The sequence below is a fragment of the Nilaparvata lugens genome, chromosome 3, assembly GCF_014356525.2.
Source record: "Nilaparvata lugens isolate BPH chromosome 3, ASM1435652v1, whole genome shotgun sequence".
NCBI classification, from domain to species: domain Eukaryota; kingdom Metazoa; phylum Arthropoda; class Insecta; order Hemiptera; family Delphacidae; genus Nilaparvata; species Nilaparvata lugens.
Window position 1 is genome coordinate 77,427,133 of NC_052506.1, and position 26,438 is coordinate 77,453,570.

At 33.1% G+C, this 26,438-nt stretch overlaps 2 protein-coding genes across 6 annotated transcripts in view; one reads left to right on the forward strand and one right to left on the reverse strand.

The window, feature by feature from the left end:
• The window catches only part of LOC111050019 (venom dipeptidyl peptidase 4), an 84,796-nt gene extending 77,034 nt beyond the window's left edge, over positions 1-7,762 (forward strand). For 2 of the 4 annotated variants that reach the window (XM_039424689.1, XM_039424686.1), the window contains exons 14-15: positions 6,080-6,240; positions 6,917-7,200. In XM_039424689.1, the coding sequence (XP_039280623.1) occupies positions 6,080-6,240; positions 6,917-7,137 (382 nt within the window). In that variant the 3' untranslated portion in view covers positions 7,138-7,200. Of the gene's footprint in view, positions 1-6,079; positions 6,241-6,916 lie in introns of all 4 variants that reach the window. The other 2 variants (XM_039424685.1, XM_039424688.1) reach the window with 2 other exon arrangements.
• A 1,201-nt stretch (positions 7,763-8,963) lies between these two features.
• On the reverse strand, positions 8,964-13,248 carry LOC111053809. Of its 2 annotated transcripts, XM_039424690.1 has the most exons (3): positions 12,890-13,166; positions 10,367-10,545; positions 8,964-9,426 (listed from the first exon to the last, which is right to left on the reverse strand). In XM_039424690.1, the coding sequence occupies exons 2-3, from the start codon at positions 10,534-10,536 to the stop codon at positions 8,979-8,981; spliced, it is 618 nt and encodes a 205-aa protein (XP_039280624.1). In that variant the 5' UTR covers positions 10,537-10,545; positions 12,890-13,166; the 3' UTR covers positions 8,964-8,978. The 2 variants fall into 2 exon arrangements, with proteins under 2 accessions (XP_039280624.1, XP_039280625.1); XM_039424691.1 differs by lacking the exon at positions 10,367-10,545 and having other exon boundaries at positions 12,890-13,248.
• Positions 13,249-26,438: the final 13,190 nt, after the last annotated feature.

Genomic DNA, 26,438 nt, shown 5'->3' on the forward strand with positions numbered 1-26,438 from the left:
TAAACTGTGAATGGATCTATTGCCTATGAATGAGAAATCCAGTTTTCAGAGCAAATTAACTTATAATCTTCAGATGAAAATTTTTGCAAAAACACAGAAATATAGGTACAAAGAACAATAACTTACAAGTCTAAGCGTCTAAAATTACTACCTACGAACTAAGTACTTAACCAGTTTACAGTTGAAACACAGTGGCTATTGGCTTTACTATACAAACAGCAAACTTTGCACAAAAATTTATATAAACTTCAATCTAAAACATTAATAAATTTACTTAAACAGACAATAATTCAGAGCACAAAATTATACAAGCAACAGCCAGCCATATATTCAGAAGAAGGTCCAACAGGAAAAAAAAACACAAGTTGCCAGTCACGAAAGACAACGCCCTGTTCAATATCGATCTTTACAGACACGTCAACACAAAATTATAACTTATAAGTTTAGAATTCACATTCTACATCTGTTCTCAATAAAACTTTATTTTGAAAATGTTATTTTAAATTTTTATACATATATTCTATTCAATTAAACGATTTATTTAGTAATTTGTTAACCCTACCTCGGTGACATTATGGAACAATGCAACAAACATTTACGATAATAAATTCTCCGTCAAAAAATTTGTCCGTCTATTGATAACTCTGACATTTACTATAAAGTTCCATAGATCTCGAATTGAAGATTCGATTCCAATGTGAGAAGAAAAATGTAATATTACAAATACCCCCCTCTTGACATAAAAAAATTTTACTGTTTGAAAAATTTAAAGAAAAAATTTACTTTGACCCTAATGAAAATTGTTGAAATTTAAATTTTAGAACAGTAACAATTTTTTCTAGAAAAACATTACATGTCATCCAAAAGTATTGAAAATTATTATAAAAATTCATCAATAGCGTTTGTTATATGTTTCCAAACAATATCTCGAAATATAGAATATCAATATTACTTTTGATTTAGCTTTATAATTTAAAGAAAAATATCTCAACAGAAAGTTTAATATGTAAAGAATAGTTTTTTGAAATTGCACATAAATTTAATAGATAGAAAGAAAAGAGATAGACGCTGCATACAGGATTAATTTAGGTGAGGATTAATTTAGGTAAGGTTTGGTTTTTTGATATTTTCAGTTTTCAAGGTTTAGAGTTCTGCATACAGGAATAATTTAGGAGAGGATTTTTTGAATCAATTCTTTCATGATACTGTGACTGTTCTTCTGAATTCAAAGTTGTGAATGTGAACATGGATGGCAATTACCTCCAGGTAATGCAGTAGTGTTGAAGTTTGAGATACAGAGTCAGCCTTAAGCATTGGCATTGCTATTTGCGTATGCTTTGGTGTCGGCTTTGGCATCGGCGTTGATATTGGCATTGGCGCAGGCATTGGCATTGGCGCAGGCATTGGCATTCGCATTGGCGCAGATTTTGGCATTGGCGTAGCTATTGGCATTGGCACAGGCATCGGCATTGATTTTGGTGTTGGCATCAGCATTGGCGCAGGCATTGGCGTAGCTATTGGCATTGATTTTTGTTGTTGGCATTGGCGCAGATTTTGGCATTGGCGTAGCTATTGGCATTGATTTTTGTTGTTGGCATTGGCGCAGATTTTGGCATTGGCGTAGCTATTGGCATTGGCGCAGGCATCGGCATTGATTTTTGTTGTTGGCATCAGCATTGGCGCAGATATTGGCTTTGATTTTTGTTGTTGGCATCAGCATTGGCGCAGATTTTGGCATCAGCATTGGCGCAGATATTGGCTTCGGCGCAGGCATCGGCGTAGATATTGGCGTTGACATCAGCACAGGCATCGGCGTAGATTTTGGCGTAGTTATTGGTGTTGACATTAGCGTAGTTATTGGTGTAGGCCGCAGCGTAGATTTAGGCGTAGATATTGGCGTAGTTATGTCACACTAGTTTGAAAATCACCCAAATGTTCTTAACACTCTTCATGGCGTTCACTTGTTACTGATTTCGAGATTCACATGATAACTATTTCAATGTTAATGTCTGTGCTGTACCTGTTATCTTAAAATGCTTATAAACTAAGAAGAAAAACTTGATTAGGCTATCAATACAATCTAATACACATAAAAATTATTTTAAGTATCTATGAAATTGAAATTTGTTAACATCTTATTATACAGTCAGCAATACATAAATTGTGAAATATGGACATATCAATGATAAATTTAAAAAAATTCATTTATTCACTGTTCAAATATCAACATTTTAATCCATTCTTCAAAATAGAAATAGAATTTCATAACACCCTGTATCATTATCAAAATTGTAAAAAACAAACATCATAACAACACAACAAAAATTTAATTTCAATACATATTTCAATAATTTCAGACATTTGGTCTTCTATTCAATCATTTCATAATATATTGCATTTCATTATTAATATAACATTTCATTTATAGCATGTTCATTTCACATTTATGATTTATCATTCAGGGTTTCAAAATTATTTAGTTTTAATTTTGTTCAAAAATTGTATAAAAAGCAAATTATTTAATATTATTAATCATCGTTTGTTGGATACTATAGTTTATTTCGACTCTTCAATGTTCTAAACACAAACTACATTTCATGACAAAACTTTACTATCAAACATTAAACAAGAAACCATTCAAAACATCAATAATATTCTGCTTCAAAGGCAAACAATATTCATAAGTAATCATCATTTTGCATCTATGGCAATCAACATTATTAATCATTAATTTTTGCATCTATGGCAATCAACATAAGTAATCAACACAAAATATTATCTCATTACTGCCTCTCTAAGTCATAACCTCTGTTATTCCTTCTTTAGGCAATAATGGGTTTCCATCTCAAAAAACAATCACATACCAGCAAAATTCTAATCAACAAACCCCACTAAAAATTCTACATACACTCCAGCATCCATTTCAAACGATAATCAATCATATCAAAATTTATAGAACAAACAGTTTTAAAATTTAAAAAAAAATCAATTACAAAACACTTATTTCAATTAATAATATAACAAAACGTTTTAAATTGAACCAAATATTTTTTAAAATAATTTAAAATTTAAAGACTGTATAATAAGTATAAACATTTCAAGATTATGATACAAAGATGATCAAGATGAAATACTGGGTAAATAAGTTCCCTAAAAAATACAAACAAGAGAAAAAGAAAATTGGGTAAATAAATTCCCTAAAACAACACATACAAAATTGATACACTTCACATAAGTGATACATGATGAAAAAATATGTCACAAGCACACAATTCTTTACACTACAGTGGATAGATTTTGGAAAAGTTAAGTTTTATCAACAATTTAAAGATTAGGAAAATAAGCTACTATTTCAACTTCTAATATTATTTCAGAAAAAATACAAATTTAAATGACTATGGACAAGATTGGTTAAGATATGCTTCATAGAAGAAATTTACTGAATATTACACAAAGACAGGAAAGAATTGAAATTTGAAAAGATCAAGGGCCAAGAAAATAGGCTACAGGAAAGAAAAAAGATACAATTATGGACTCTTACCATACGTAGTATTTACGGTCATTGCTATTCTGAATCCCGGCATGACACAGGATTCCTAATCATTGTGTGTTGGGGAATACCCTTTCATCATGTGACTCACTGTCATCATCTTGTAAATAAGCAACTTGAAACAACCTTTGAATACTAACACATCAATGGTGACTTTGTGTTTTGTTTTCTTCAATAGCATGATTTTGTTCATGGGTTCATTAGTTTCAACCAAGCAGTTTTGCCTACAAAAGTTAGTCATGTTCACTTGAGAATGCATAGCATACACCTTTTCAATTCTCAGTTGATAGTTGAACTCATCAACTTGACTCAAAGCAACATTCATTTTGTTTACATTTTTCATAACCTCTACAGAAACCTGTCTCATGTAATCATTCACTTTACTTATAGTTTTCCTAACCTTCAATGTAGCAATATTACTTTCATGATAGTTGACTTTCAGTGAAGACAACTCCCTACCTACTTCTTTACTCAATTCTACTGTCTCACTATGGTTGACTTTTCCAACAACAGTAACTAGGCCTACATTTTCAGAAACTTGAATGAGTTGATCTTGTAACTTAACACTACTATCATCCTGCTTCAATTTGTTTTCATCTTCATCTTTCAATGTTTCATGTGCACTTTTCAATAGAAGGTTTATACTAACCTGCTCTAGTCTAATGCTAGTACATTCTTGCTTCATATCATCAAACCTAGCATTTTGATTTTTAAACATTTGGTCTAACTTAGCATTTTGCTTATCAAATTTAGCATTTAACTCATCAAATCTAGCATTTTGTTTTTTAAACATTTGGTCTAACCTAGCATCTTGCTTATCAAACAGTTGTGTTAAGGCAGCTATTAACTCATCATCAATTTTAATATTTTTCATATTGTATGCCATTTTGCTAGTCTGCACAGATAATATATTCATTAGGACTTGATCTCTCTTGAACCGATTTCCCATTCAGCAACAAACCATTCATAACCTATCAAGATATCTATCCTACTAATAATTTTTATAACCAGGGATTTCATAGTGTACCATTTGGGACATATTTATTTTGTAATTCGGTCCCACCACAGGGCGTACCATTTGCCGTGGTATCAATTTTTCCTTAAACGGTTGGATTAGCATATAACACCTATCACCTAAGGAAAGTTGTCGGCTCCAATAAAATAGATACTTGATAAACTGTGAATGGATCTATTGCCTATGAATGAGAAATCCAGTTTTCAGAGCAAATTAACTTATAATCTTCAGATGAAAATTTTTGCAAAAACACAGAAATATAGGTACAAAGAACAATAACTTACAAGTCTAAGCGTCTAAAATTACTACCTACGAACTAAGTACTTAACCAGTTTACAGTTGAAACACAGTGGCTATTGGCTTTACTATACAAACAGCAAACTTTGCACAAAAATTTATATAAACTTCAATCTAAAACATTAATAAATTTACTTAAACAGACAATAATTCAGAGCACAAAATTATACAAGCAACAGCCAGCCATATATTCAGAAGAAGGTCCAACAGAAAAAAAAACACAAGTTGCCAGTCACGAAAGACAACGCCCTGTTCAATATCGATCTTTACAGACACGTCAACACAAAATTATAACTTATAAGTTTAGAATTCACATTCTACATCTGTTCTCAATAAAACTTTATTTTGAAAATGTTATTTTAAATTTTTATACATATATTCTATTCAATTAAACGATTTATTTAGTAATTTGTTAACCCTACCTCGGTGACATTATGGAACAATGCAACAAACATTTACGATAATAAATTCTCCGTCAAAAAATTTGTCCGTCTATTGATAACTCTGACATTTACTATAAAGTTCCATAGATCTCGAATTGAAGATTCGATTCCAATGTGAGAAGAAAAATGTAATATTACAAGCTGTTTGTGACACAACTCACACTGAATAGCCATTGCAATTAGACATGTCTTCATAAGCAACTATGTGAAGTATTGTGTCTGAACATGACTTAACGTGACTAGTCTTGTCTTGACTAACCGGTGTACGCCCAGCCTTGTTTACTGATGTATAGACTGTGAATACCCACTGATATCTACAAGAAAATCTAAAGCGTTTGAATTCATCCATGTTCTTTTATTTACCAAATAATATGTCTTAAAACTTATAAAGAGAAATTATTCAGTGATTAAATAATCCGCAAAGACTTATTGTTGATTACAGTAGAGTTGATTCAGTGGATTCATATACAGTTGAGGCCTCCTAACTTTTCTTCTTTCATAAACTTACGATTTTAATTTTTTTGAAAATTTTCAGAGCTTTTCATCATTGAAACTTCTATTCGCCATTTATTGATTGAAATCTTGATATTACAATATGTTATAAGTGTTTCAACAATCAAGTGAATCAATGGAAAAAGTAATGATTCCTATGAACTATACTTAGTTATGACTTCATATTGATTATCAATCAGATTAGAATAGACAAAAACTCTTAAGAATTAGGAATACTAGGTGATTGTGGATGTTTCTAAACAATACGGTTTCCAATTGCAGATACCTTCAAAATAACTTCAACTTTATCGATGCACGAAACACAGCGATATGGGGATGGAGTTATGGAGGCTATGTGACAGTTATGACATTGGCTACAGATAAAGATGACGTATTCAAGTGTGGCATCGCGGTTGCACCAGTCACCGATTGGATCTATTACGGTGAGTTCAATTCAACCGATCAACATCAAATAGTTTATCACAATAAAAGTCTATGATAGAAACCTAAGAGTAAACAAGAGAATAAATAATAATTTATACCTACATGAAATCAACTATTTGTGAATTTAAAGCCTGTTATAAGCTTGTTAAATATGCTGGATTAAGACTGTGTTAATAGTATGTTTCGATAAGCTCTTCGGCACTGGTTACAAGCCTGGACTCATGATTCAATTCAAACCTCTTCATTCATGAAATTTATATTATAATAGTGTCACATAGTGAGAATCATCTTCAGAGAGGGACATCCAAAACTTAGGATAACATGATCGCAAAGTATGCAATAGGATTGACGACCGCATTCTACATGTATGGCATAATCGAAGGAGATTGGGCTTTCGTACAGTTTTAGAGGATTGAGATTGAGTATTTGAAAATATTGGCAGTTTTATCATTGTGAATTTGAAGACTTTATTCAACTTTGAGTCATTAATCGGCGCATAATATGATTGAATGAGATATTTATTTAATTCTTATGATCTTGAAATATCTTCAGATCTATTTAAAACGAATAGAAACTCAAACAACCTAATAAGTGACATCACCCACTAAAAGTTTTACTTTAATAATTGAAGATGTGATACATCTTGTGATTTACAATACTCTTTTTTTTGTTCAGATACAATATACACGGAAAGGTATATGGGTCTACCCACAGTGGAGGATAACTTGGAAGGCTATGCAAACGCAGCCCTTTTTGGCAAAGTGGAGAATCTCCGCCACAAAAGTTTGTTTCTAGTCCACGGCACTCTTGACGACAATGTGCATTATCAGCAATCAATGATGTTGGCCAAAGTCCTTGAAGAAAACGACATTCTTTTTCGACAACAGGTAAGTTGATAATAAGTTTGCTTAGCGTTTTTGAAACTCTACAAAACTACCTCATAATTTATCTAGTATCTAGTATTCTACGATCCTTACTAAGGCTCTGAAATTAATATTATGAAGGCTTGTAATACTGTATATCACTCAATATCATTATAGAAGTCACATGCAGCTAAAGACCGAGGTTCACCTTGTATATTGTTTTATATTTTTATAAAACAGAAAGGAGTGCGCTAGAATTGAGGGACATCATTTTGAAATAATTGTGTATTGTGGCCTATTTTATTTCTAATATACATTAATGGCCTGTGTAATGTGAAATCAGATAAGCGATTGGCTGCATTTGTAGATGATACGGAACTCAAATATTCTGCTATTAATTTTATACTGATTCAAATGTTAAAATGAGTGCAATTTATTTTTTACATAGTGCACATTGCTAATGTAAATAATGTACAGAAAATGTGCCAAATAGAAAAAATTGTGATGTCTGTGTAAATGTGTTGTATCTCGATTGTGTAAATTAGAAAAATATTGTGATTATTATTTCAATGTATATTATTGTTTGTTAACAAGTTGTGAATTTTGAATTTGTGGATTTGTGCTGTAAGTTTTTATTTGAAAAATATCAATGTTTTAACCAAATTAATGCTTCAATTTATTTCTATAACATGACCAAAATACTCTTGATGAAGCAATGTTTAAATGAGCGTCGTTTAACACAGAATTTGTGATTAACAGTATGTGTTGCATTGTCAGCTCCATAGCCGCTCTTGAACAGGTGATAGGCACTTTCTATCAGAAAAATACAATTTCAAGATGTAATAGAAAGAAATTCATTTCTAATAATTGATAATATATTTTATTCTCACATTGCATCTTTCACATTATTATCAATCCAAGATTCAGATATTCGAACTTTCTGCATAAATTATATAAAACTGGGTTTTCTTCAACACTCAGTGCCGAATGCTCTATTTTCTGACATTATAGCAATATAGTAACCTGTGAGTTGTTTTGCCATGATTGTTACAATTGTACATATCAAATTAATTTAATATATTGTTTTCCATCTGTATAAATGATAGAATATTATGAAATGGATTTAAAATTCTTCTCTCTAGTTATTTATTCCGAATTCTGCTCCAAACACCATTTACAGTTGAATTATGAACAGTGCAATCCAGTAAGTTAATCAGAAGAGTAGCCGTTTAAGATGATTTATTGATGGCCAACGTACACAGAGTTTTTAAAGGGAATTGATGGATTGGAGTGACGATGATACATTGATTAGAATCATCTACCTATATTAGTATTTTTGCAAGGTAGCCTTGTGTAAAGTTTGGGTAGTGTTGCCTAAAGCCAGTTACACACACACATCGATCTTTTGCTGTCCTTATAAATTCTATTAAATCAAACAGATGATGCTTGTCATGTTCCGTTTAATCTGATAGAAATCATAAAGACGGAAAAAAATCGTACGAACAAAAATCGATGTGTGTGTGTAACTGGCTCGAGATTATCAATGCAACAACAGGAATTTAAAGGATACAATAATGGTAGCCTATATTGAAGGAGCTCAATAACAACAAGGCGCACAAAGATAACCTGATAATAATCTTCCTACATAGTGTTTTACACTCTATGAACTCACAGCTGAAAGATGTTAGGATAGCTACACACACATCGATTTTCATTCGTACGATATTTTGCCGTCCTTATAAATTCTATTAGATTAAACAAATGATTTCAAACACATTGATGTTTGTCAAGTTCCGTTTAATCTGATAGAATTCATAAGGACGGAAAAATATCGTACGAACAAAAATCTATATGTGATGTGTATGTGCAGGGCTTTACAATACGTTTTGAGTGGAATAATATGATGTAATAATTGAAAAAATTGGGTCATCTATGTTTGAGAAAACCAATGATGTGAATCTCATAGCATTGAAACTCACCTGGAACATTGATTCATAGGAAGAGAACGGTTCGTTATTCTCATTCTTGTGTCTGAGAACGACCTTGTAGCCCGAATTCTGGCCTTGGCCTCTCACATTCAAGCAGATCTTGCTGAAATTGGTGAGATCGAAAGTGGTGTCTGTGCGGACACCGGCAAAGCCAGCTCCATTCGGTTGCGGATTCAGCATTGAGAAGAAAACGCCTCGCTGGAATTTCTGTGTCTTTTGAAGCACCAGAACCGCTTTCGACATTCCTACTTCTCGCACTACATCTGATTGTTCAGTCCAACCATTCAAGGTTTCCAGAGAAGTGAAATCAAACAGCATCATCTCTTCTGGTCCACTGCAAACAAAAACAGAATGAATACTGTATTACATTGTTATTGATGGTGACAGAGAGATACTAGTGTTAGAGAGGTTTACTACCTTACTAACTTAAAACGAAATATGGGGTTAAAAATTGTCTTCCAAACCTTTCCCTCTAAAATCGTTCGTTGAATAGACTTTACTGAATAATATTAAATTACACTATTAAAACGATAGTGTTAGATAGGGAGAAGTGAGATTTGAGCAAGAAACCCATCAGCCTGTATCACAACTATGATTATAAACTATTATAATCATGTAACGGTGAGTCGTTACATAATATAAAAAATCTGGTGTGGCACACTCACAGTGCCTACTTTCCTTAGCATGTCCGTAAGATGCATACCGGTACTTTTCGAGTTATATGCGAGAAACCATAAAATGGTGCATTTGAACCAGCCCCAGACCCCTAGAACTTAGGTTGGGGATGTGGACTCTTGGTATGTTTACCTCCCCTCCTTACTACCTTAAACAGAGCTGCCGGGTAAAAAATTGTCTTCTAAACCTTTCCGTCTATAATCATTCGTTGAATGGACTATATTGATTAATATTAGATGACACTATTGAAACAATAAACAGTGGCTATACTAATATCTAGTGGCTATATTAATAAATCAGTGGCTATACAGAATATGGCAAAACAAATAATTTTTAGTAACAGATTATTATTGAAACGAATTTTATTGTGAGTTGAAATAGTAAAAGAAATGTAAACATTTTGAAAAGGTTACAGAAAATTCAATGGATTGGATGTTTTTAATTTTCTAAGATTTTAAAATTTCCTGGAAATTTTGAAAACATTTGAAATTTGAGCAATAAAGTTATGATGGAAAGGATACCGGAAGATCACACTGGTTTCAGATAAATAGGATGAGAGACTATTCAAATAAATTAAGATTTGCTATGGAACAAAGTACCTGATAAGTGACTTAGTAGTGTGAAGTGGATCTAATCTGGAACTAAGTGGACTAATGTGGAACTTTTTCTTCATAAGTGAAACAGTTGTTGCTTGAATGAAGCCGACAGTCATTATTTCCATCAAGGAGATGAACGGCTTTATTTTCAAGTCCCGTGAAGCACACAGCATTTTCTTCACCTACACCAATAACTTATACGTTATACCTTCAAATAATTATCTGCTCCAAGAAGATGAAAGATAAGATGTTGGCTACTTCAACATAATATGTAATCATTCATAATTTAATTATTCTTCAATTGGCATTTGAACAAATGCAATTCCCAATTAATTTCCATCTTTAATATGTAATCTATTTTTATTCAAGAAAGCTAGGCAAGTGTAGGTATTGCCTACATTCACGATCTCTAAATGAAGTACCTTTTAAACCCTAAGGGACGCCATCTTTAATATGTAATCTATTTTCATTCAAGAAAGCTACGGCAAGTGTAGGTATTGCCTACATTCACGATCTCTAAATGAAGTACCTTTTAAACCCTAAGTGACAAAGCAGTTACTTTTACTATCTAGGAAGAATCAGTAGTTCTTGAATATTTTAGACCAATACAAACTTGGGCAGTGGGGTTTGGAGGAAAATGAATTGTCAAAAATATTTTTTTCTTTATCAATCACATATCATACCTTCATCATTTACATTCATATTTCAACTAGTTAATATTAACTAGTATATCTTCAAAAGGCGGATTTGGAAACCAGTTTCAATAATTTGAAAAAACAACACTATTTTCCAAGTAATTAACTAATTCATGTTTGTGCTTTTGAGACATTTTACTTAATTATGCTACTCAGCACACGCTCACATCCATGAATATTATAGTGCACACTTAAAGTTGGCAGTTAAGACATGAATTACTGATGAAAATGATAAATCCAGATGAAAAATGTGTAGTTGAGACATGGGAATTGGACTTCAACATAAATTAACTGATCTGAACTTATAAAATGAACCTATAAGATTCACACTGTGCAGAATGTTCTTGAATATAAAAAATGTAAACCATCAATAAAATTAAAATAACTTGGGCCTGTACTAGAGTGGTTTGTGAAACTACTTTTAAAAAGTATTGTTTTCTTCTTAAATGAAGAATTATGTTTTGTCACAGAAAATTATTACAACATCAATTCATTAAGGCTGTGCAAAGGCTAAAAAAAACTTTCTACTCGTGATATTTTTCTAGTTTTTCGATTCGTATATCATCAAGCTATCAAAATGAAAAAGTTTTCTCAAGAAAACATTTTTTCCTATCATTACTTTTTGAGATATGAGCGCCTAAAGTCTAAATTTTTGGGACAGAACATTTCAAATTCGGTAAGAGATAAATCCATGAGATTTAGAGGATGAATTCTTCATAGTATTGTTGATCTAGTAGAACAAAAAATTCTGAAAATATCAATTTTTGAAAAAGTTATTCAATTTACTAAAAATAACTCAACTAAAAGTATTTCTATCTTAAAAATTGATATTTTCAGAAAATTTTTGTTTTACTAGATCAACAATACCATGAAGAATCTACCCTATAAATCTCATGGATTTATCTCTTACCAAATTTGAAATGATCTGTCCCAAAAATTTAAACTTTAGGCGCTCATATCTCAAAAACTAATGATCAGAAAAAAAAGTTTTCTTGAGAAAACTTTTTCATTTTGATAGCTTGATGATATACAAATCGAAGAGCTTTGAAAAATATCACGAGTGGAAAGTTTATTTTTAGCCTTTGCACAGCCTTAATTTTACAATTTTAGTTTCTTATTAATAATGTTCAACTATAATAGTTACCTCAGGTTGATTACATATTATGTACTTCAGTCTTTTAAACTGGCTGCTAACTAACTTGATATCAAAGATTGCATAAGAATAAAATGTTCTATGAGGATGAATAGAAGTGTTATGTAATTTCGTATTAAGCCTAAGAATTATGGAAATTATTTTCTTTTTATTGCAAAATACAACATGGCATTCCTCTGAACCTTTTTCGATTTTACAATGCAAAATTTGTAATGTGCATCTGTGAATTTTGTTTACCGAAACAAACTATTCTGTATTCAATAAATATTCCATTACAAATAACATTATATTGTTGTCCAATATCAATAATGAAGTTCCATGAATTACTTCTTACATACGTGGATTTGAGTAATTTACAACATTCCTAAGGATGATTTCATAAAAGCAATTCCTATTTGACTGATGTTTTTTTAACATTTCTAATAACAGACCAATTCTCTATTGAATAGCCTAGATCCATAGATGATATGAAAAAAAAACATTTCCATAAGCAAAAATTTCAATTTTGCTATCAATTTTTTCATAAACTAATAAAAATAACTGGAAACTCAGTTAAGAATCAAGCCAAATTCAAAAGTGAAAAGCAGCATAATTCCATTTATTGAATCAAATATCTAATTATAATAATTATTGAAAGTGATCAAGTAAAGAAATTCATAGAGTTCATGCTGCTCTTACCTTGTGTTCTCTTCAACTTCATCACATCCTGTCGAACTTATTTCCATCATCGTGTAGTACAAAACCAAGAACCACAAAAAAGCTTTCATACTGGAAAATTTTGAAACAAAATTATTCTACACACTAGATACAGCAGTTCAAGAGCAACATTTGCGCTAGTTATTATTCTCTTTTTGGCTGGAAGACCAATCCACAATGATTAAGTAATTGAACGATAACACAATGATAACTCAAGGCAAAATCCCTACTGCGCATGTACCAATAGACTCAGTCTCCAACAAAGAAAACCTTAAACTTGTTTGTGTGCAAATGAATGAGTGCGACTGAGTAAGAGCAGTGTGTCTGGAGAGAGAGAAACTGAGATGAGAGTTGCATAAGGGCGAGAGCGCACAAGCAATTGTCAATTTAGAAAAACATTAAATTTGAATTGCTGATTTTTTCAACTCGGAAATAAATGAGGGTATAACAATAAGGTCCGGTTGCACAAAAGCCGGTTAAATTTTAACCGTGATTAATTTCACGTGAACCAATCAGAGAAGGGTTTTTTCAAAAGACGGCTTCTCTAATTGATTCTCCTGGAATCACGGTTAAAATTTAACCGGCTTTTGTGCAACCGGACCTAATACTAATGTTTTCTACAGATGGAGCACTTCTGAGATAAGACTAATGTTTTCTACAGATGGAGCACTTCTGAAATACATAATTCAACTGAATAACTATATAGGACTCAACTAAATGAATTTAATCAAGAAAGATGTTGTATTCATTCAATATATTGGTTACAGTTGTGAATAAGGCCCCGTTTGTATAGGTACTGTGGTTGCGGTTACTGTATTACTCAGCACGCGGCCCGTGATTTATCCAAGTGAATGGGCTCTTATCAGCGTGTTTATAACCAGTGATGCGGCCCTCAGAAAAAGAGATTTATTCTTTTCTGCATCACAGCAGTAGCCTCCTGTTCACCTATAGTGAGATCCACTATAAACTATACAAAGTTTAGTTAGTTATACAGTGGTACTATAATAGTTTGAGTTATAAAGTCACTATACTGATTTAGCATTCTTTTTTAAAAGATGAGTGCTTCCCATTCAAACAATGCTGACTGTATGAAATGAATCTCACTATTGGGTTCTTTCAATATCGCGAATGTTCTCTCAGCTTGATTTTTCCGCAATTTTTAGTTCAAGTATCAATTTAATAAAGTAAATACCAATATCCCAAACATATTATTCTATTTATTAAAATAATATCGTGGCACCGAGCTTCGCTTGTTATTCATTTATTGGTTAAGGATTATCATGTCATGTCAAACTGATCAAATCGATTAAATTGTCTAGCTAGATAAAATTTCTCGCTGATTGATTATGGTTACACAGCTGGAAATAATTATGTCTCTCTCCCACACAGGCACACGCATCTTCTGTTATCGAGAGACGACGAAATTATCATCTGTTTTCCAATGATGAATTATCCTTTTAATGTCGTTCAGCAAGTTTTTCAAAGAATGAGACCTACTGCAATCGAATCTTTATATCATAAACCTACTATGTTCCAAATTTCGTGAAAATCGTTAGAGCCGTTTTCGAGATCCGTAAAACATAAACAACCAGATATAAAAATAGCCAGATATAAAAATAAACAGATATAAGAATAACCAGATATATAAATACAGAAAATTGCTCGCTTAATATAATAGGATTTAGGGACATAAAACCAACCGAAATACTATAAAATCATTAGAAGTGATAGACTAAAAAATTAATATTCATGAAAATGGGTGTATTTCGATTGGTCCAGGTGTTCAATTATCCCAGGTCGAACTTTTCCGATTAGACCAGGACCTGGTCTAAACGTACACCTCGACTAATCGAGACGGAATGCTTTGATTAACCCAATAGTTCGATTACACTAGGTGGTAGGCCTATAAATGAAACCTGGTCTAATCCAGACAAAGTCCAGGGGTCACAACCAGTGGCGACTCGTCCATTAGGACTCTTGGACGCCGCTCTCCCATTGCTATTGTCATTTTTTTTCTTCAATCTTTTGACAAAAATTAAAATAATCACCATTTGAATTATAATTTTTTTTTACAAATTGTGTAATGGCTACTGTTAAGGTGAATAAAGTTTGTAATTCACTCTAAATAAATTGAAAAATAACTTGATATTATAATTACATTGAATAATACATTTTAAACCAGGCCTATAGTGAGATTCTTGTTATAAAGTCAGTAGAAATAAAAGTTACACAAATAGAACATGAAATAGACAGTGCATATTAAGTAGAAGCGATTATTTTCCACCGCCTTGCATATTAGATAGCTATGATTCAAGTCATTCCAGTATATCTAAATTATATCTGAAATGTCTAATATTTGAATATCCAAATGAATTGTCGAATTTTTAAAATAATAATTAGCTGTAGCCTTGTGCGTGGTATTTGAGACGGATGCTTAAAAATGAGAGACTAGCTGTTAACCCGTGATCCGCAAGGGGTCTAATTAAATACTTGACCTACTGAAATCTTGAAGAATTTAAAATAGGTCTGAGTTATAACTATCCTCGGTAAATTAAGAATCTATATGGTAAATTTCAAAGTTAATCAGTCCAGTAGTTCAGACGTGATGATGCGTCATTCGTGAATTTCATAACCCGTGCGTATATAAAAGTCAGTTCTTTCCTTTATTGACCGAGCGAAGTGAAGCCTAAGATTCAAGTAGACGGTTTTGCATTTCTCTTCATGTTTATATGTTTATATTCATGTTTCGCATTTAAGGCGAAACTCGGCAATATATTTTATGAAAGTTGACAGGTATGTTCATTTTCGAATTTCGCGTCGACTTATATACAAGGTTTTTTGAAATTTTGCATTTTGAGGATAATACGAAAGTAAAAGCAGTCTCCTCCGAACGCCAATATTACCGTAATGATCTGACTATAGAGTTATTCATCATAAATCAGCTTAATACCTTAATACCTTCAGCTTCATCCATTACCCACAATTTTATTGTGGGATCGATGGCGTCAAAAAATCAAAACACGTACAAACACATGAAAAAAAACTAACAGTTCAGATGGCAGTGATCCAGTGCTCACGCTCGCAATAAAAATTCAAATTATCACCCATAAATTCGTTCACACTGTAGTATGCCTTTGCACACAGTAGCTTCCGGACGGTTCTCCTGAAGGCGGCCTCATCCAATTGCTTCACACTATATTAGGCAGCTTGTTGTAGAATTTCAGGGCTGAAATCCTGTAACTGGCCTGTGATCGGTGGAGGCGTCTCTTGGAGATATCCAACAGCTCACTGCGCCTGGTGTTGTGGCGGTGGATGTCACTACGGGCAGCTAGAGTATGCTGTATCTTCTTGACATACACCAAGCACAGGAGGATGTAATGGCTGAAGACAGTCAGTACACCAAGGCGAGCAAAGATGGGCTTGCAGTGGGCAAGATGATCGCTGCCTGTTATAATTCTTATAGCCCTCTTTTGCAGTCTCAGCACATCAGCAGCCCCCGCTGAATGACCCCACAGAAGCAAGCCATAGGTAATGTGGCAATGGAAGAGCGCATGATACATCATTATCAGATACTTCTCAGTCACCAGGCCCCTCATCTTGAGCAACAGAAAGCAAATGCGGGAGAGTCGACTGGTTACTTGCTGTATATGACTGTTCCAGCTGAGTTTGCTGTCCAGTAGCGGCTAAGTTTTACCTAACCTAACCTAACCTAACCTAACCTAACCTAACCTAACCTAACCTAACCTAACCTAACCTAACCAAACCTAACCTAACCCAAAATCTGGTAAGAGCCTGCTCACAGGAGCAATAGTAGCTGCCACTAGCTTTTTAGAAATGTGGGATTGTCCGATACTTGAATACATAGATGGCATTTCCAATCCTGTGCTCCTGCAACAACAAATTGAGCTAGTGGGAAACCTACTGTTGTCTCCATATAAGCACGCTACACACAAAGACATTAGTGGCCTCCAAATTTAAAGCTAATTATAATTATATGGAGTAGAAAAGGCTAGTCCCTCCCTAGCCTTTTGTAAGCCAATACCAAACTACAAGGCAAAGGTCAATTTTCTTTCCTTAGCGTTTGAATATCCACTGATCTCCGTCTGCGTTGTGTCCACTGACCACCCGATCGTGTGTTGATGGGAAGGATATTATTTCATATCCTTCTTAAAGATTCGACAATTATTTGTTGAAACACCGCCGATTTATGAAGTTACATTACAATTTTATATTATGGTTATTCTAATTGCATTCAATCTTTATTCTGTTTGATTAATTATAATTATCTATAGTTTGTATAATTCGTTGAATAATTAGCATTACCGTCATTTAATGTAAATTAGTGTATAAGCCAGTAAATATTGTAACATACATAAATAAAGGAATCTAATCTAATCTGCAAGGCAGCAGTTTTCTGGTTTTGGTCCACCCCGGGTATTTGATTTCCTCGGTACCCCCTATATCTAGAGGGCATTCCCCGATCCGCCACCTGGGGAGGCGCCCGATAGGAGACCAGCATCTCCCACTCATCTAAAGTGCAATGTGTAAAATGGGGGTCTGTTGCTTGAGATCTCCGTTATGTAGCAGCTAAAAACACCATTATTCGATCTATGGGGATTTCAAGCCTTGAAAATTCTCACCGTCAGAGTGTTACCTGATTTATTGATAAATTATTAATTGTCAAGTACAGTACTTTACCAGGGTATCTGAAATAGATAACGTGTTTCAACAAGATTCTACTATGAAGGATTCAAGTTGATTTTTTGTCTGTTGCAGGTTAAAGTTGAGAAACAGGAAAGTGCTTTTGATGACAGTTGGATTGGAGCTGCATGTAGTGATACAGCTACTCAGCAGGCATGTATTGTTGAACAATCCACCTTGATGAAATTTACTGGCTACAGCTATATGATAAAGTTGAATCCCATTTTCCTCCACCTTTTCACTTTTGATAGTATATAATGAAATTAGTTTAAAAATTATTTCAGTCACAATATTCTTTATAATTATGTTTTTTTTATCACCTTTCATGTATCTTATAAAACTGTAGAGTAAGACATCAATGGGAACAATAGAAAAAGGTCCATCTTTTAAAGGATACAACAGAAATAAACAAACATCAACTACTACAACCCATATTTTAATAGTGAGCACTATTACTTGCTGAGTTTGATATTCGTCTAGTTTTCAAGTGACACAAGAATCTCTTATGTTCACAGATCAAGATCGAGAAGCAGGAGGATGAATTTGGAGAATGTGAATTAGGAACTAGCAGCATCAAAGATCAGTCATCCTCGCACAATGGTTCAACTTCCAATCAGGCATATATTCCATCTTGACTAGAATAAATATTTATTCACTTAGTGTGGTTATAGGCCTTTTTCAGTTCTTCAAGATCTCAGAACGTCAAGTTTTAAGCACAGGTCACCAGCTTGTTGTTGTTATTATTAGCGCATTGCTACAATTAAGGCTCAACTCACACTTATTGTTTTTGAAAGGACGGATTCGAGGATCCAAAGGTTCAAAGAACCCCACACGTCAACCGAAGCTTATTGTGTTCCCAAGTAGTACGGTATGTTAGTTAGGCAAACCAATACCTGTGTCCTTTACAAGAACCTGGAGTTTTTCCCTATGCTAACATCCAATTCATCACCTGGTTGCTTGTCGCAATCCAATGTGATATGCTTGGCAGTCTCTTCAGACTGATTAGTCCTCGATTCAGCCTCTTGAACCACATTTGTGCTCAACGATACTGCTCTGATGGGGCAGATCCCGTGGGTTTGAAGGCAAGGTAACTTCTGGAGTTGCCCTACGACAAGCAGGGATATTGTGGGTGTATTCTGGTTTTCAACACATTCTTGAGTACGATGTTCGACTCAAAGCTCCCCCAACCCACAGGGGGAAACTCACACTTACGCGAATCAGGTCGAGAAGAGACTCGACTCTAGTCGAGAGCATGTGTTTTCAAATGGTGAAAATCGCGGAGACTAGAATCAACTGATTTGAGTGTCACCATTTGGAAACACATGCTCTCGACTAGAGACGAGTCTCTTCTCGACCTGAGTCGCGTAAGTGGGAGTTGAACATACAAGTGTATGAATACAGATGAAAGTCCATACTTTATAGTTATACAATAAGTTGTAAGTATTTTGACTAGCATTCTTGTCTGTTTTCTGTTCACTCCCACCAAACTAGCAATCAGTTTATCTAAATCTAGAGAGCATAACTTGATGGCTGCTATTTCAACTTCAACTACCCCTCACTCACCCAGCGCACAGTATTATCTCTTGCCTGTCCAGGTGTACTGCAGAGTGCAGACGAATATCTGTACAGTTATAGCTCTTTGGCAGCAGAACTCAAGACAGCATTCAAATTCAGTAGTTGCTGCTCCTTTACCAATATTTGCGTCTTTTACATGAAGTGTAACAATAATCGATTGTCTCCTCATTGTTTGTGATGTCAATATTGCAGATGACGAGAGTTAAGCAGGAGAATGATAGCAGCCAAGAACCAGCGCCAGAGTGCAGCACTGCATGCTCTCCAACTGATGATGATTTCAGCCAACAACATTATCTAATCCCTGGCTATAATCTAATATTCATCAAAGAGGAAGAATATGGTGAGATTCGTGTTATTATTTCATTCATTTTTATTCATCAATGATAATAACACAAAATCTTGTTGTGGCGCACTCACACAACTTTCCTTGCCGTTATGAAAATTGATCAACCGACGCTAGTGTACACGCGCATCTCAAGTCTACTATTCAAAGATCTGAGCCAGCTGGTGACAGGACAATAACGCTGGAGACACAAGAGGTCTGCTATCTCCTCATAGTGAATGATTCAATAAAATCAACAGTTGCCAACAGTTTGCAATTAAATAATCACATTTTCTCGAACTTCAAGCTTATTTTCAAATTTAGGTAAAAATGTTACTGAACATTAATTGTAGAGATTTACATGCTCAATCTTTTTCACTTGAAATTTTTTGTTTTAATTGTATCTGAAGCCTGATAATTGGGAACCTAAGATCAAACTTTGCTTAGATGGGGCGGAGCTCCTGAGATTGGTACAGATATGGGACTTGTGGCAGTTGATAGAGCTTATCAATGACTATTTTAGGTATAAATATGATCAAAATCGTTGAAGATGTTTTCGAGAAAATCGCGAAAACCTCTATTTTTGGCAACATCTTTGCCATTTTAGCTGCTCCAAATTTCAAGTCATTCCGTTAATTGGGAGATGAGATATTGTGTACACAGACACACATACACACACACAACAGACCCAAAAACCACTTTTTTGAACTTGGAGGACCTTGAAACGAAAAGAAATTCAGAAATTGGGGTACCTTAATTTTTTTTGGAAAGCAATACTTTTCCTTACCTATGGTAAAAGGGCAAGGAAAGTAGAAAAGGAAATGAAGGAATAATTTATTATGTGGGGTAATGACTGTCAGATGTGGTTGCCATAGCAACAGTTATAGGTATAAGTTGCATTTATACACATTCCTTCAATAATTTGATTGTATGTGAGGATATATTGTGTTATATACATAGTGGTATTGACAACATCAACGTCTTATTGTTTCAATAAATTGCCCTTCACTTGATTACTTGTGTTCACTACAGATTATCATCCTATTTCCAGCACAACTGATATGCAATAATGTGCTGTGTTTGCCAATTGTAGCCATGTTGCTCTTCTGAGTAGTCGATGAATAGTGGATGCCCCACTCATCAAACTAGAGCTCACAATTTCATGTCAGTTTATAGTTGTAATTTTGATGCACATTTCTTACAGTTTGTGTCAAAACGCAGGTGAAATTTCCTATTTATTTAAAAGTTTTTTTCATGTTTTGAAACAAAAAAGATAGGCAGCTATATACATAACCAATCATTTTCAGACAATTCAACCTACAAAGTACCTACTTTCAGAAATGTCAACACAGTAGATATTGTATTTTAAATAAATATTAATGTACCCACCACACTAAGTATCGATAAAAAATGTGCAATAAGACAAGAATAGAGCGTATTCAACAAACAAAACTCAAGCATTATTTGCATGTAAAATATATACGGTAATTAATTTTTAATGTGAAATAATAAAACAATCTTATTTGAAGTGAAGTTCATAATTGGCGGTTAGTGTGTGCAGTGCATGTCATGGTTGGAGACCTTCTAAATAACTAAGGTATTTAACACCAGGTCTAGTGTTAATTCTCAAAAATCATAAAGAAACAAGAGTTAATTCATCTATTTAAGTGAGTAAATCGTTGTTTTATTGTTATTAGTTTTAGTATGAACATTAGCATCGTTGCATTCACTCGATATTAGGTAGGATATGTGGTTGCAATAAAAATACGTAAAAGTTAGACATTTCAACTTTAAATATTATGAAAACATTGATAAATAGATATTATCAGGAATAATAGAATTGAAATCGAATAATTTATTCTCATAGCCTGAAAAGTACATGAAAATATCTAAGCCGTTGGGTTGGTCAAGCTGGTAGTCAATGATCTATTTGATTTTTCAGAAATAACAAAGGGAAACTGTGGATATATCTGTATAAATTATTCTAATAAATCAAACTTAGAAAAAGAATATTCAAATATTATTGGGCAAAATTCTAGCCGGCATGCTCCCCCTGTTATCTCAGTTATTATTGAAGATATCGACTCAAATTTTTTTTTAAATGAAAGAGGAGGAAAAAATAAAGCGCAAAAATAAAAGCAGGGGGAGCAGGCCGGCTAGAGCTTAGCCTTATTTTATGTGCCAATAAAAGATTCCTCAACATAACCTTAAAAACCAGTATCGCTTAACTTTTATCAATTCATACAATTTATTGTTTCTTATTCCATGTAATTTTTCGTGAATAAAGTTCTTTATCAGAATTCATATTCTAGTAAAAGATTGATCATGCTTATGCATGACCAAACGGGCAGATAAGAAACAAAATCTGGAAAGAGTCTGCACACAGGACAATAGTAGCTGCCACTGGCTTTTTAGGAATGAGGGATTGTCCGATACTTGAACTGTGACTTGAATGCATAGATGGCATTTCCAATTCTGTGTTCCTGCAACAGGAAATTGAGCTAGTGGAAAACTCTACTGTTGTCCCCATGTAAGCTGTAAACATGTTACACACAAAGACATTAGTGGCCCCAAATTTTATAGCTAATTATAATTATATGGAGTAGAGAAGGCTAGTCCCTCCCTAGCCTTTGGTAAGCCAATACCAAACTACAAGGCAGCAGTCAATATTCTTTCAAGATTTTCTTTCCTTTGAATATCCACTGATCTCTGTGTGCATTGTGTCCACTGACCACCCGATCGTGTGTTGATGGAAAGTATATCATTTCATATCCTTCTTAAAGAAAATATTTTAATTAGTTTCAGGAAATGAGTTGTGTTTATTCGAGTTTATGTATTTTTTATTGACTATCTATTATATTTTTGAGTTTAAAATAATTTTAGTTTTTCAATGAAGATATATTATGATTTAATAAATATTTATGTTCAGAGTGAGTAACATTAGGTAATATCTTAGAGTGCTTATCTTGTAATTGTCGCTTACCAAGTAAAGTCTTTTTCTATAAGTCTTTTTTCGTTTAGTTAAGTCAGTTTAAGTTAAGTTAATTTATGGTGCAATGGACAAAAGAGAACAGTTACAAAAATGAAGAAATATAATCAGGTTAATTAAGAAATATAATTATTTTCCTGAGCGCGGACGAAAATTTTATATTTTTTTGTGCTCAGTAAAATTTGTCAAATCAATTTTAAATTAAAAGTATTTGTGTATACATTTATATATATATATATATATATATATATATATATATATATAATATATATATATATATTTTTTTTTTCTCATTCATACATTCTTGATAAACTAAGCTCATGTTATATGATTAATTCTATTTCATTTTTTGTTTATTAAGGATTTTTCTGATTATATTTTCTGTGATGTATACTATTTTCTTTGAAATTGTAATTGTTTTGATTGACAAAATAAAAAAAATGGAATTTGTTATTGATTGTTTTTTATTGTATGTAAAGGATTATTTTTATATAGCCTATCCCTCAAATAGCTTACAGCCAGAGGGACACTATTGTAATACTGAAATACATAAATAAATAAAGAAAAGAATCGACAATTATTTGTTTAAACACCGCCGATTTATGAAGTTATATTACAATTCTATATTATTGTTATTTTAATTGTATTCATTCTTTATTCTGTTTGATTAATTATAATTATCTATAGTTTGTATAATTCGTTGAATAATTAGCATTACCGTCATTTAATGTAAATTAGTGTATAAGCCAGTAGATATTGTAACATACATAAATAAAGGAATCTAATCTAATCTGCAAGGTAGCAGTTTGCTGGTTTTGGTCCACCCCGGGTATTGGATTCCCTCTGTACCCCCTATATCTAGAGGGTATTCCCCGATCCGCTACCTGGGGAGGCGCCCGATAAAAACCGAGTTGAAATCTGGCTGAAGAGGAACCCATTCTACTCAGTCAATGAGTATTTTAATGCTCACAAGGACAATATAGTTTGACCTGTCATCTTACCATTCGACGCCATCTATCCAGTTCCCTGGTCATGGATGTAGAAGGAGGAATTAAGGAGCCCAGCAACTCCCACTCACCCAAAGTGCAATGTGTAAAATGGGGGTCTGTTGCTTGAGAGCTCCGTTATGTAGCAGCTAAAAACACCATTATTTGATCTATGGGGATTTCAAGCTTTGAAAATTCTCACCGTCAGAGTGTAACCTGATTAATTGATAAATTATTGATTGTCAAGTACAGTACTTTACCAGGGTATCTGAAAAAGATAACCTTAAAACAGAAAACGTGTTTCAACAAGATTCTACTGTGAAGGATTCAAGTTGATTTTTTGTCTCTTTGTTGCAGGTTAAAGTTGAGAAACAGGAAAGTGCTTTTGATGACAGTTGGATTGGAGCTGCACGTAGTGATACAGCTACTCAGCAGGCATGTATTGTTGAACAATCTACTGTAATATGTAATATTACATTTTTTCTCACATTTGAATCGAATCTTCAATTCGAGATCTATGGAACTTTATAGTAAATGTCAGAGTTATCAATAGACGGACAAACTTTTTGACGGATAATTTATTATCGTGAATGTTTGTTGCATTGTTCCATGGTGTCACCGAGGCAGGGTTAACAAATTACTGGATAAATCGTTTATTTAAATCGAGATATATATAAAAATTTAAAATAACATTCTTAAAATAAAGTTTTATTGAGAACAGATGTAGAATGTGAATTCTAAACTTATAAGTTATAATATTTTGGTGATGTGTCTGTAATGTTGGAGGCGTTGGCTTCGTGACTTGCAACTTTGCTTTTCCTGTTTTTCTTCCTTCTTCTGAAAAATGGCTGGCTACAAATGTTGTCGTGGAGTTTTGCTCTAAATCATTTTCGTTTATTAATGTTTTAAATTGAGTTTTATATAAATTTTTGTGCTGTTTTATTCAGATTTAGCTGTTTGTATAGTCAAGCCAATAGCCACTGTGTTTCAACTGTAAACTAGATAAGTATTTTAGTTCGTAATAACTCTGAAATAATTAGGCTTAATATATATTGTTTCTTGGTGTATTTGTGTAATTTCATCTGAAGATTATAAGTTAATTTGCTCTGAAAACTGGATTTCTCATTCATAGGCAATAGATCCATTCACAGTTTATCAAGAATCTATTTTATTGGAGCCGACAACTATCTTTAGGTTGATAGGTGTTAAATGCTATTCCAACCGTTTAAGGAAAAATTGGTAGCACGGCAAATGGTACGCCCTGTGGTGGGACAGAATTACAAAATAAATATGTCCCAAATGGTACACCATGAAATCCCTGATTATAGAAATTATTAGTGGATAGATATCTTGATAGGTTATGAATGGTTTGTTGCTGAGTGGGAAGTCGGTTCAAGAGAGATCAAGTTTTAATGAATCAGTGCATATTACAAAATGGCAAACATTAAAAATGATCTGAATCTTATAGCATTCTTAACACAAAAGTTTGATGAGCAAAATGCTAAATTTGATAAGCAAAATGCTAAGTTAGACCAAATGTTTAAAAATCAAAATGCTAGGTTTGATGATATGAAGCAAGAATGTACTAGCATTAGACTAGAGCAGGTTAGTATAAACCTTCTATTGAAAAATGCACATGAAACAGTGAAAGATAATTATGAAGATGAAAACAAATTGAAGCAGGATGATAGTAGTGTTAAGTTACAAGATCAACTCATTCAAATTTCTGACAATGTAGGCCTAGTTACTGTTGTTGAAAAAGTCAACCTTAATGAGATAGTAGAATTGAGTAAAGAAGTAGGTAGGGAGTTGTCTTCACTGAAAGTCAACTATCATGAAAGTAATATTGCTACATTGAAGGTTAGGAAAACTATAAGTAAAGTGAATGTTTACATGAGACAGGTTTCTGTGGAGGTTAGGAACAATGTAAACAAAATGAATGTTGCTTTGAGTCAAGTTGATGAGTTTAACTTTCAACTGAAAATTGAAAAGGTGTATGCAATGCATTCTCAAGTGAACATGACTAACTTTTGTAGGCAAAACAGCTTTGTTGAAACGAATGAACCCATGAATAAAATCATGCTATTGAAGAAAACAAAACGCAAAGTTTCCATTGATGTATTAGTATTCAAAGGTTGTTTCAAGTTGCTTACTTACAAGATGATGACTGTGAATCACATGATGAAAGGGTATTCCCCAACACACAATGATTAGGAATCCTGTGTTATGCCGGGATTCAGAATAGCATAATTGCTACACAGTGTATGGTAAGAGTCCATAATTGTGTCTTTTTTCTTTCCTGTAGCCTATTTTCTTGGCCCTTAATCTTTTCAATTTTCGATTCTTTCCTGTCTTTGTGTAATATTCAGTAAATTTCTTCTATGAAGCATATCTTAACCAATCTTGTCCATAGTCATTTAAATTTGTATTTTTTCTGAAATAATTTTGGAAGTTAAAATAGTAGCTTATTTTCCTAATCTTTAATTGTTGATAAAACCTAACTTTTCTAAAATCTATCCATTGTAGAGTAAAGAATTGTGTGCTTGTGATATATTTTTTCATCATGTATCACTTATGTGAAGTGTATCAATTTTGTGTGTGTTGTTTTAGGGAATTTATTTACCCAGTTTTCTTTTTCTCTTGTTTGTATTTTTTAGGGAACTTATTTACCCAGTATTCATCTTGATCATCTTTGTATTATAATCTTGAAATGTTTATACTTATTATACAGTCTTTAAATTTTGAATTATTTTAAAAAAATAATTGGTTCAATTTAAAACGTTTTGTTATATTATTAATTGAAATAAGTTTTTGTGATTGATTTTTTTTTTAAATTTTAAAACTGTTTGTTCTATAAATTTTGATATGATTGATTATCGTTTGAAATGGATGCTGGAGTGTATGTAGAATTTTTAGTGAGGTTTGTTGATTAGAATTTTGCTGGTATGTGATTGTTTT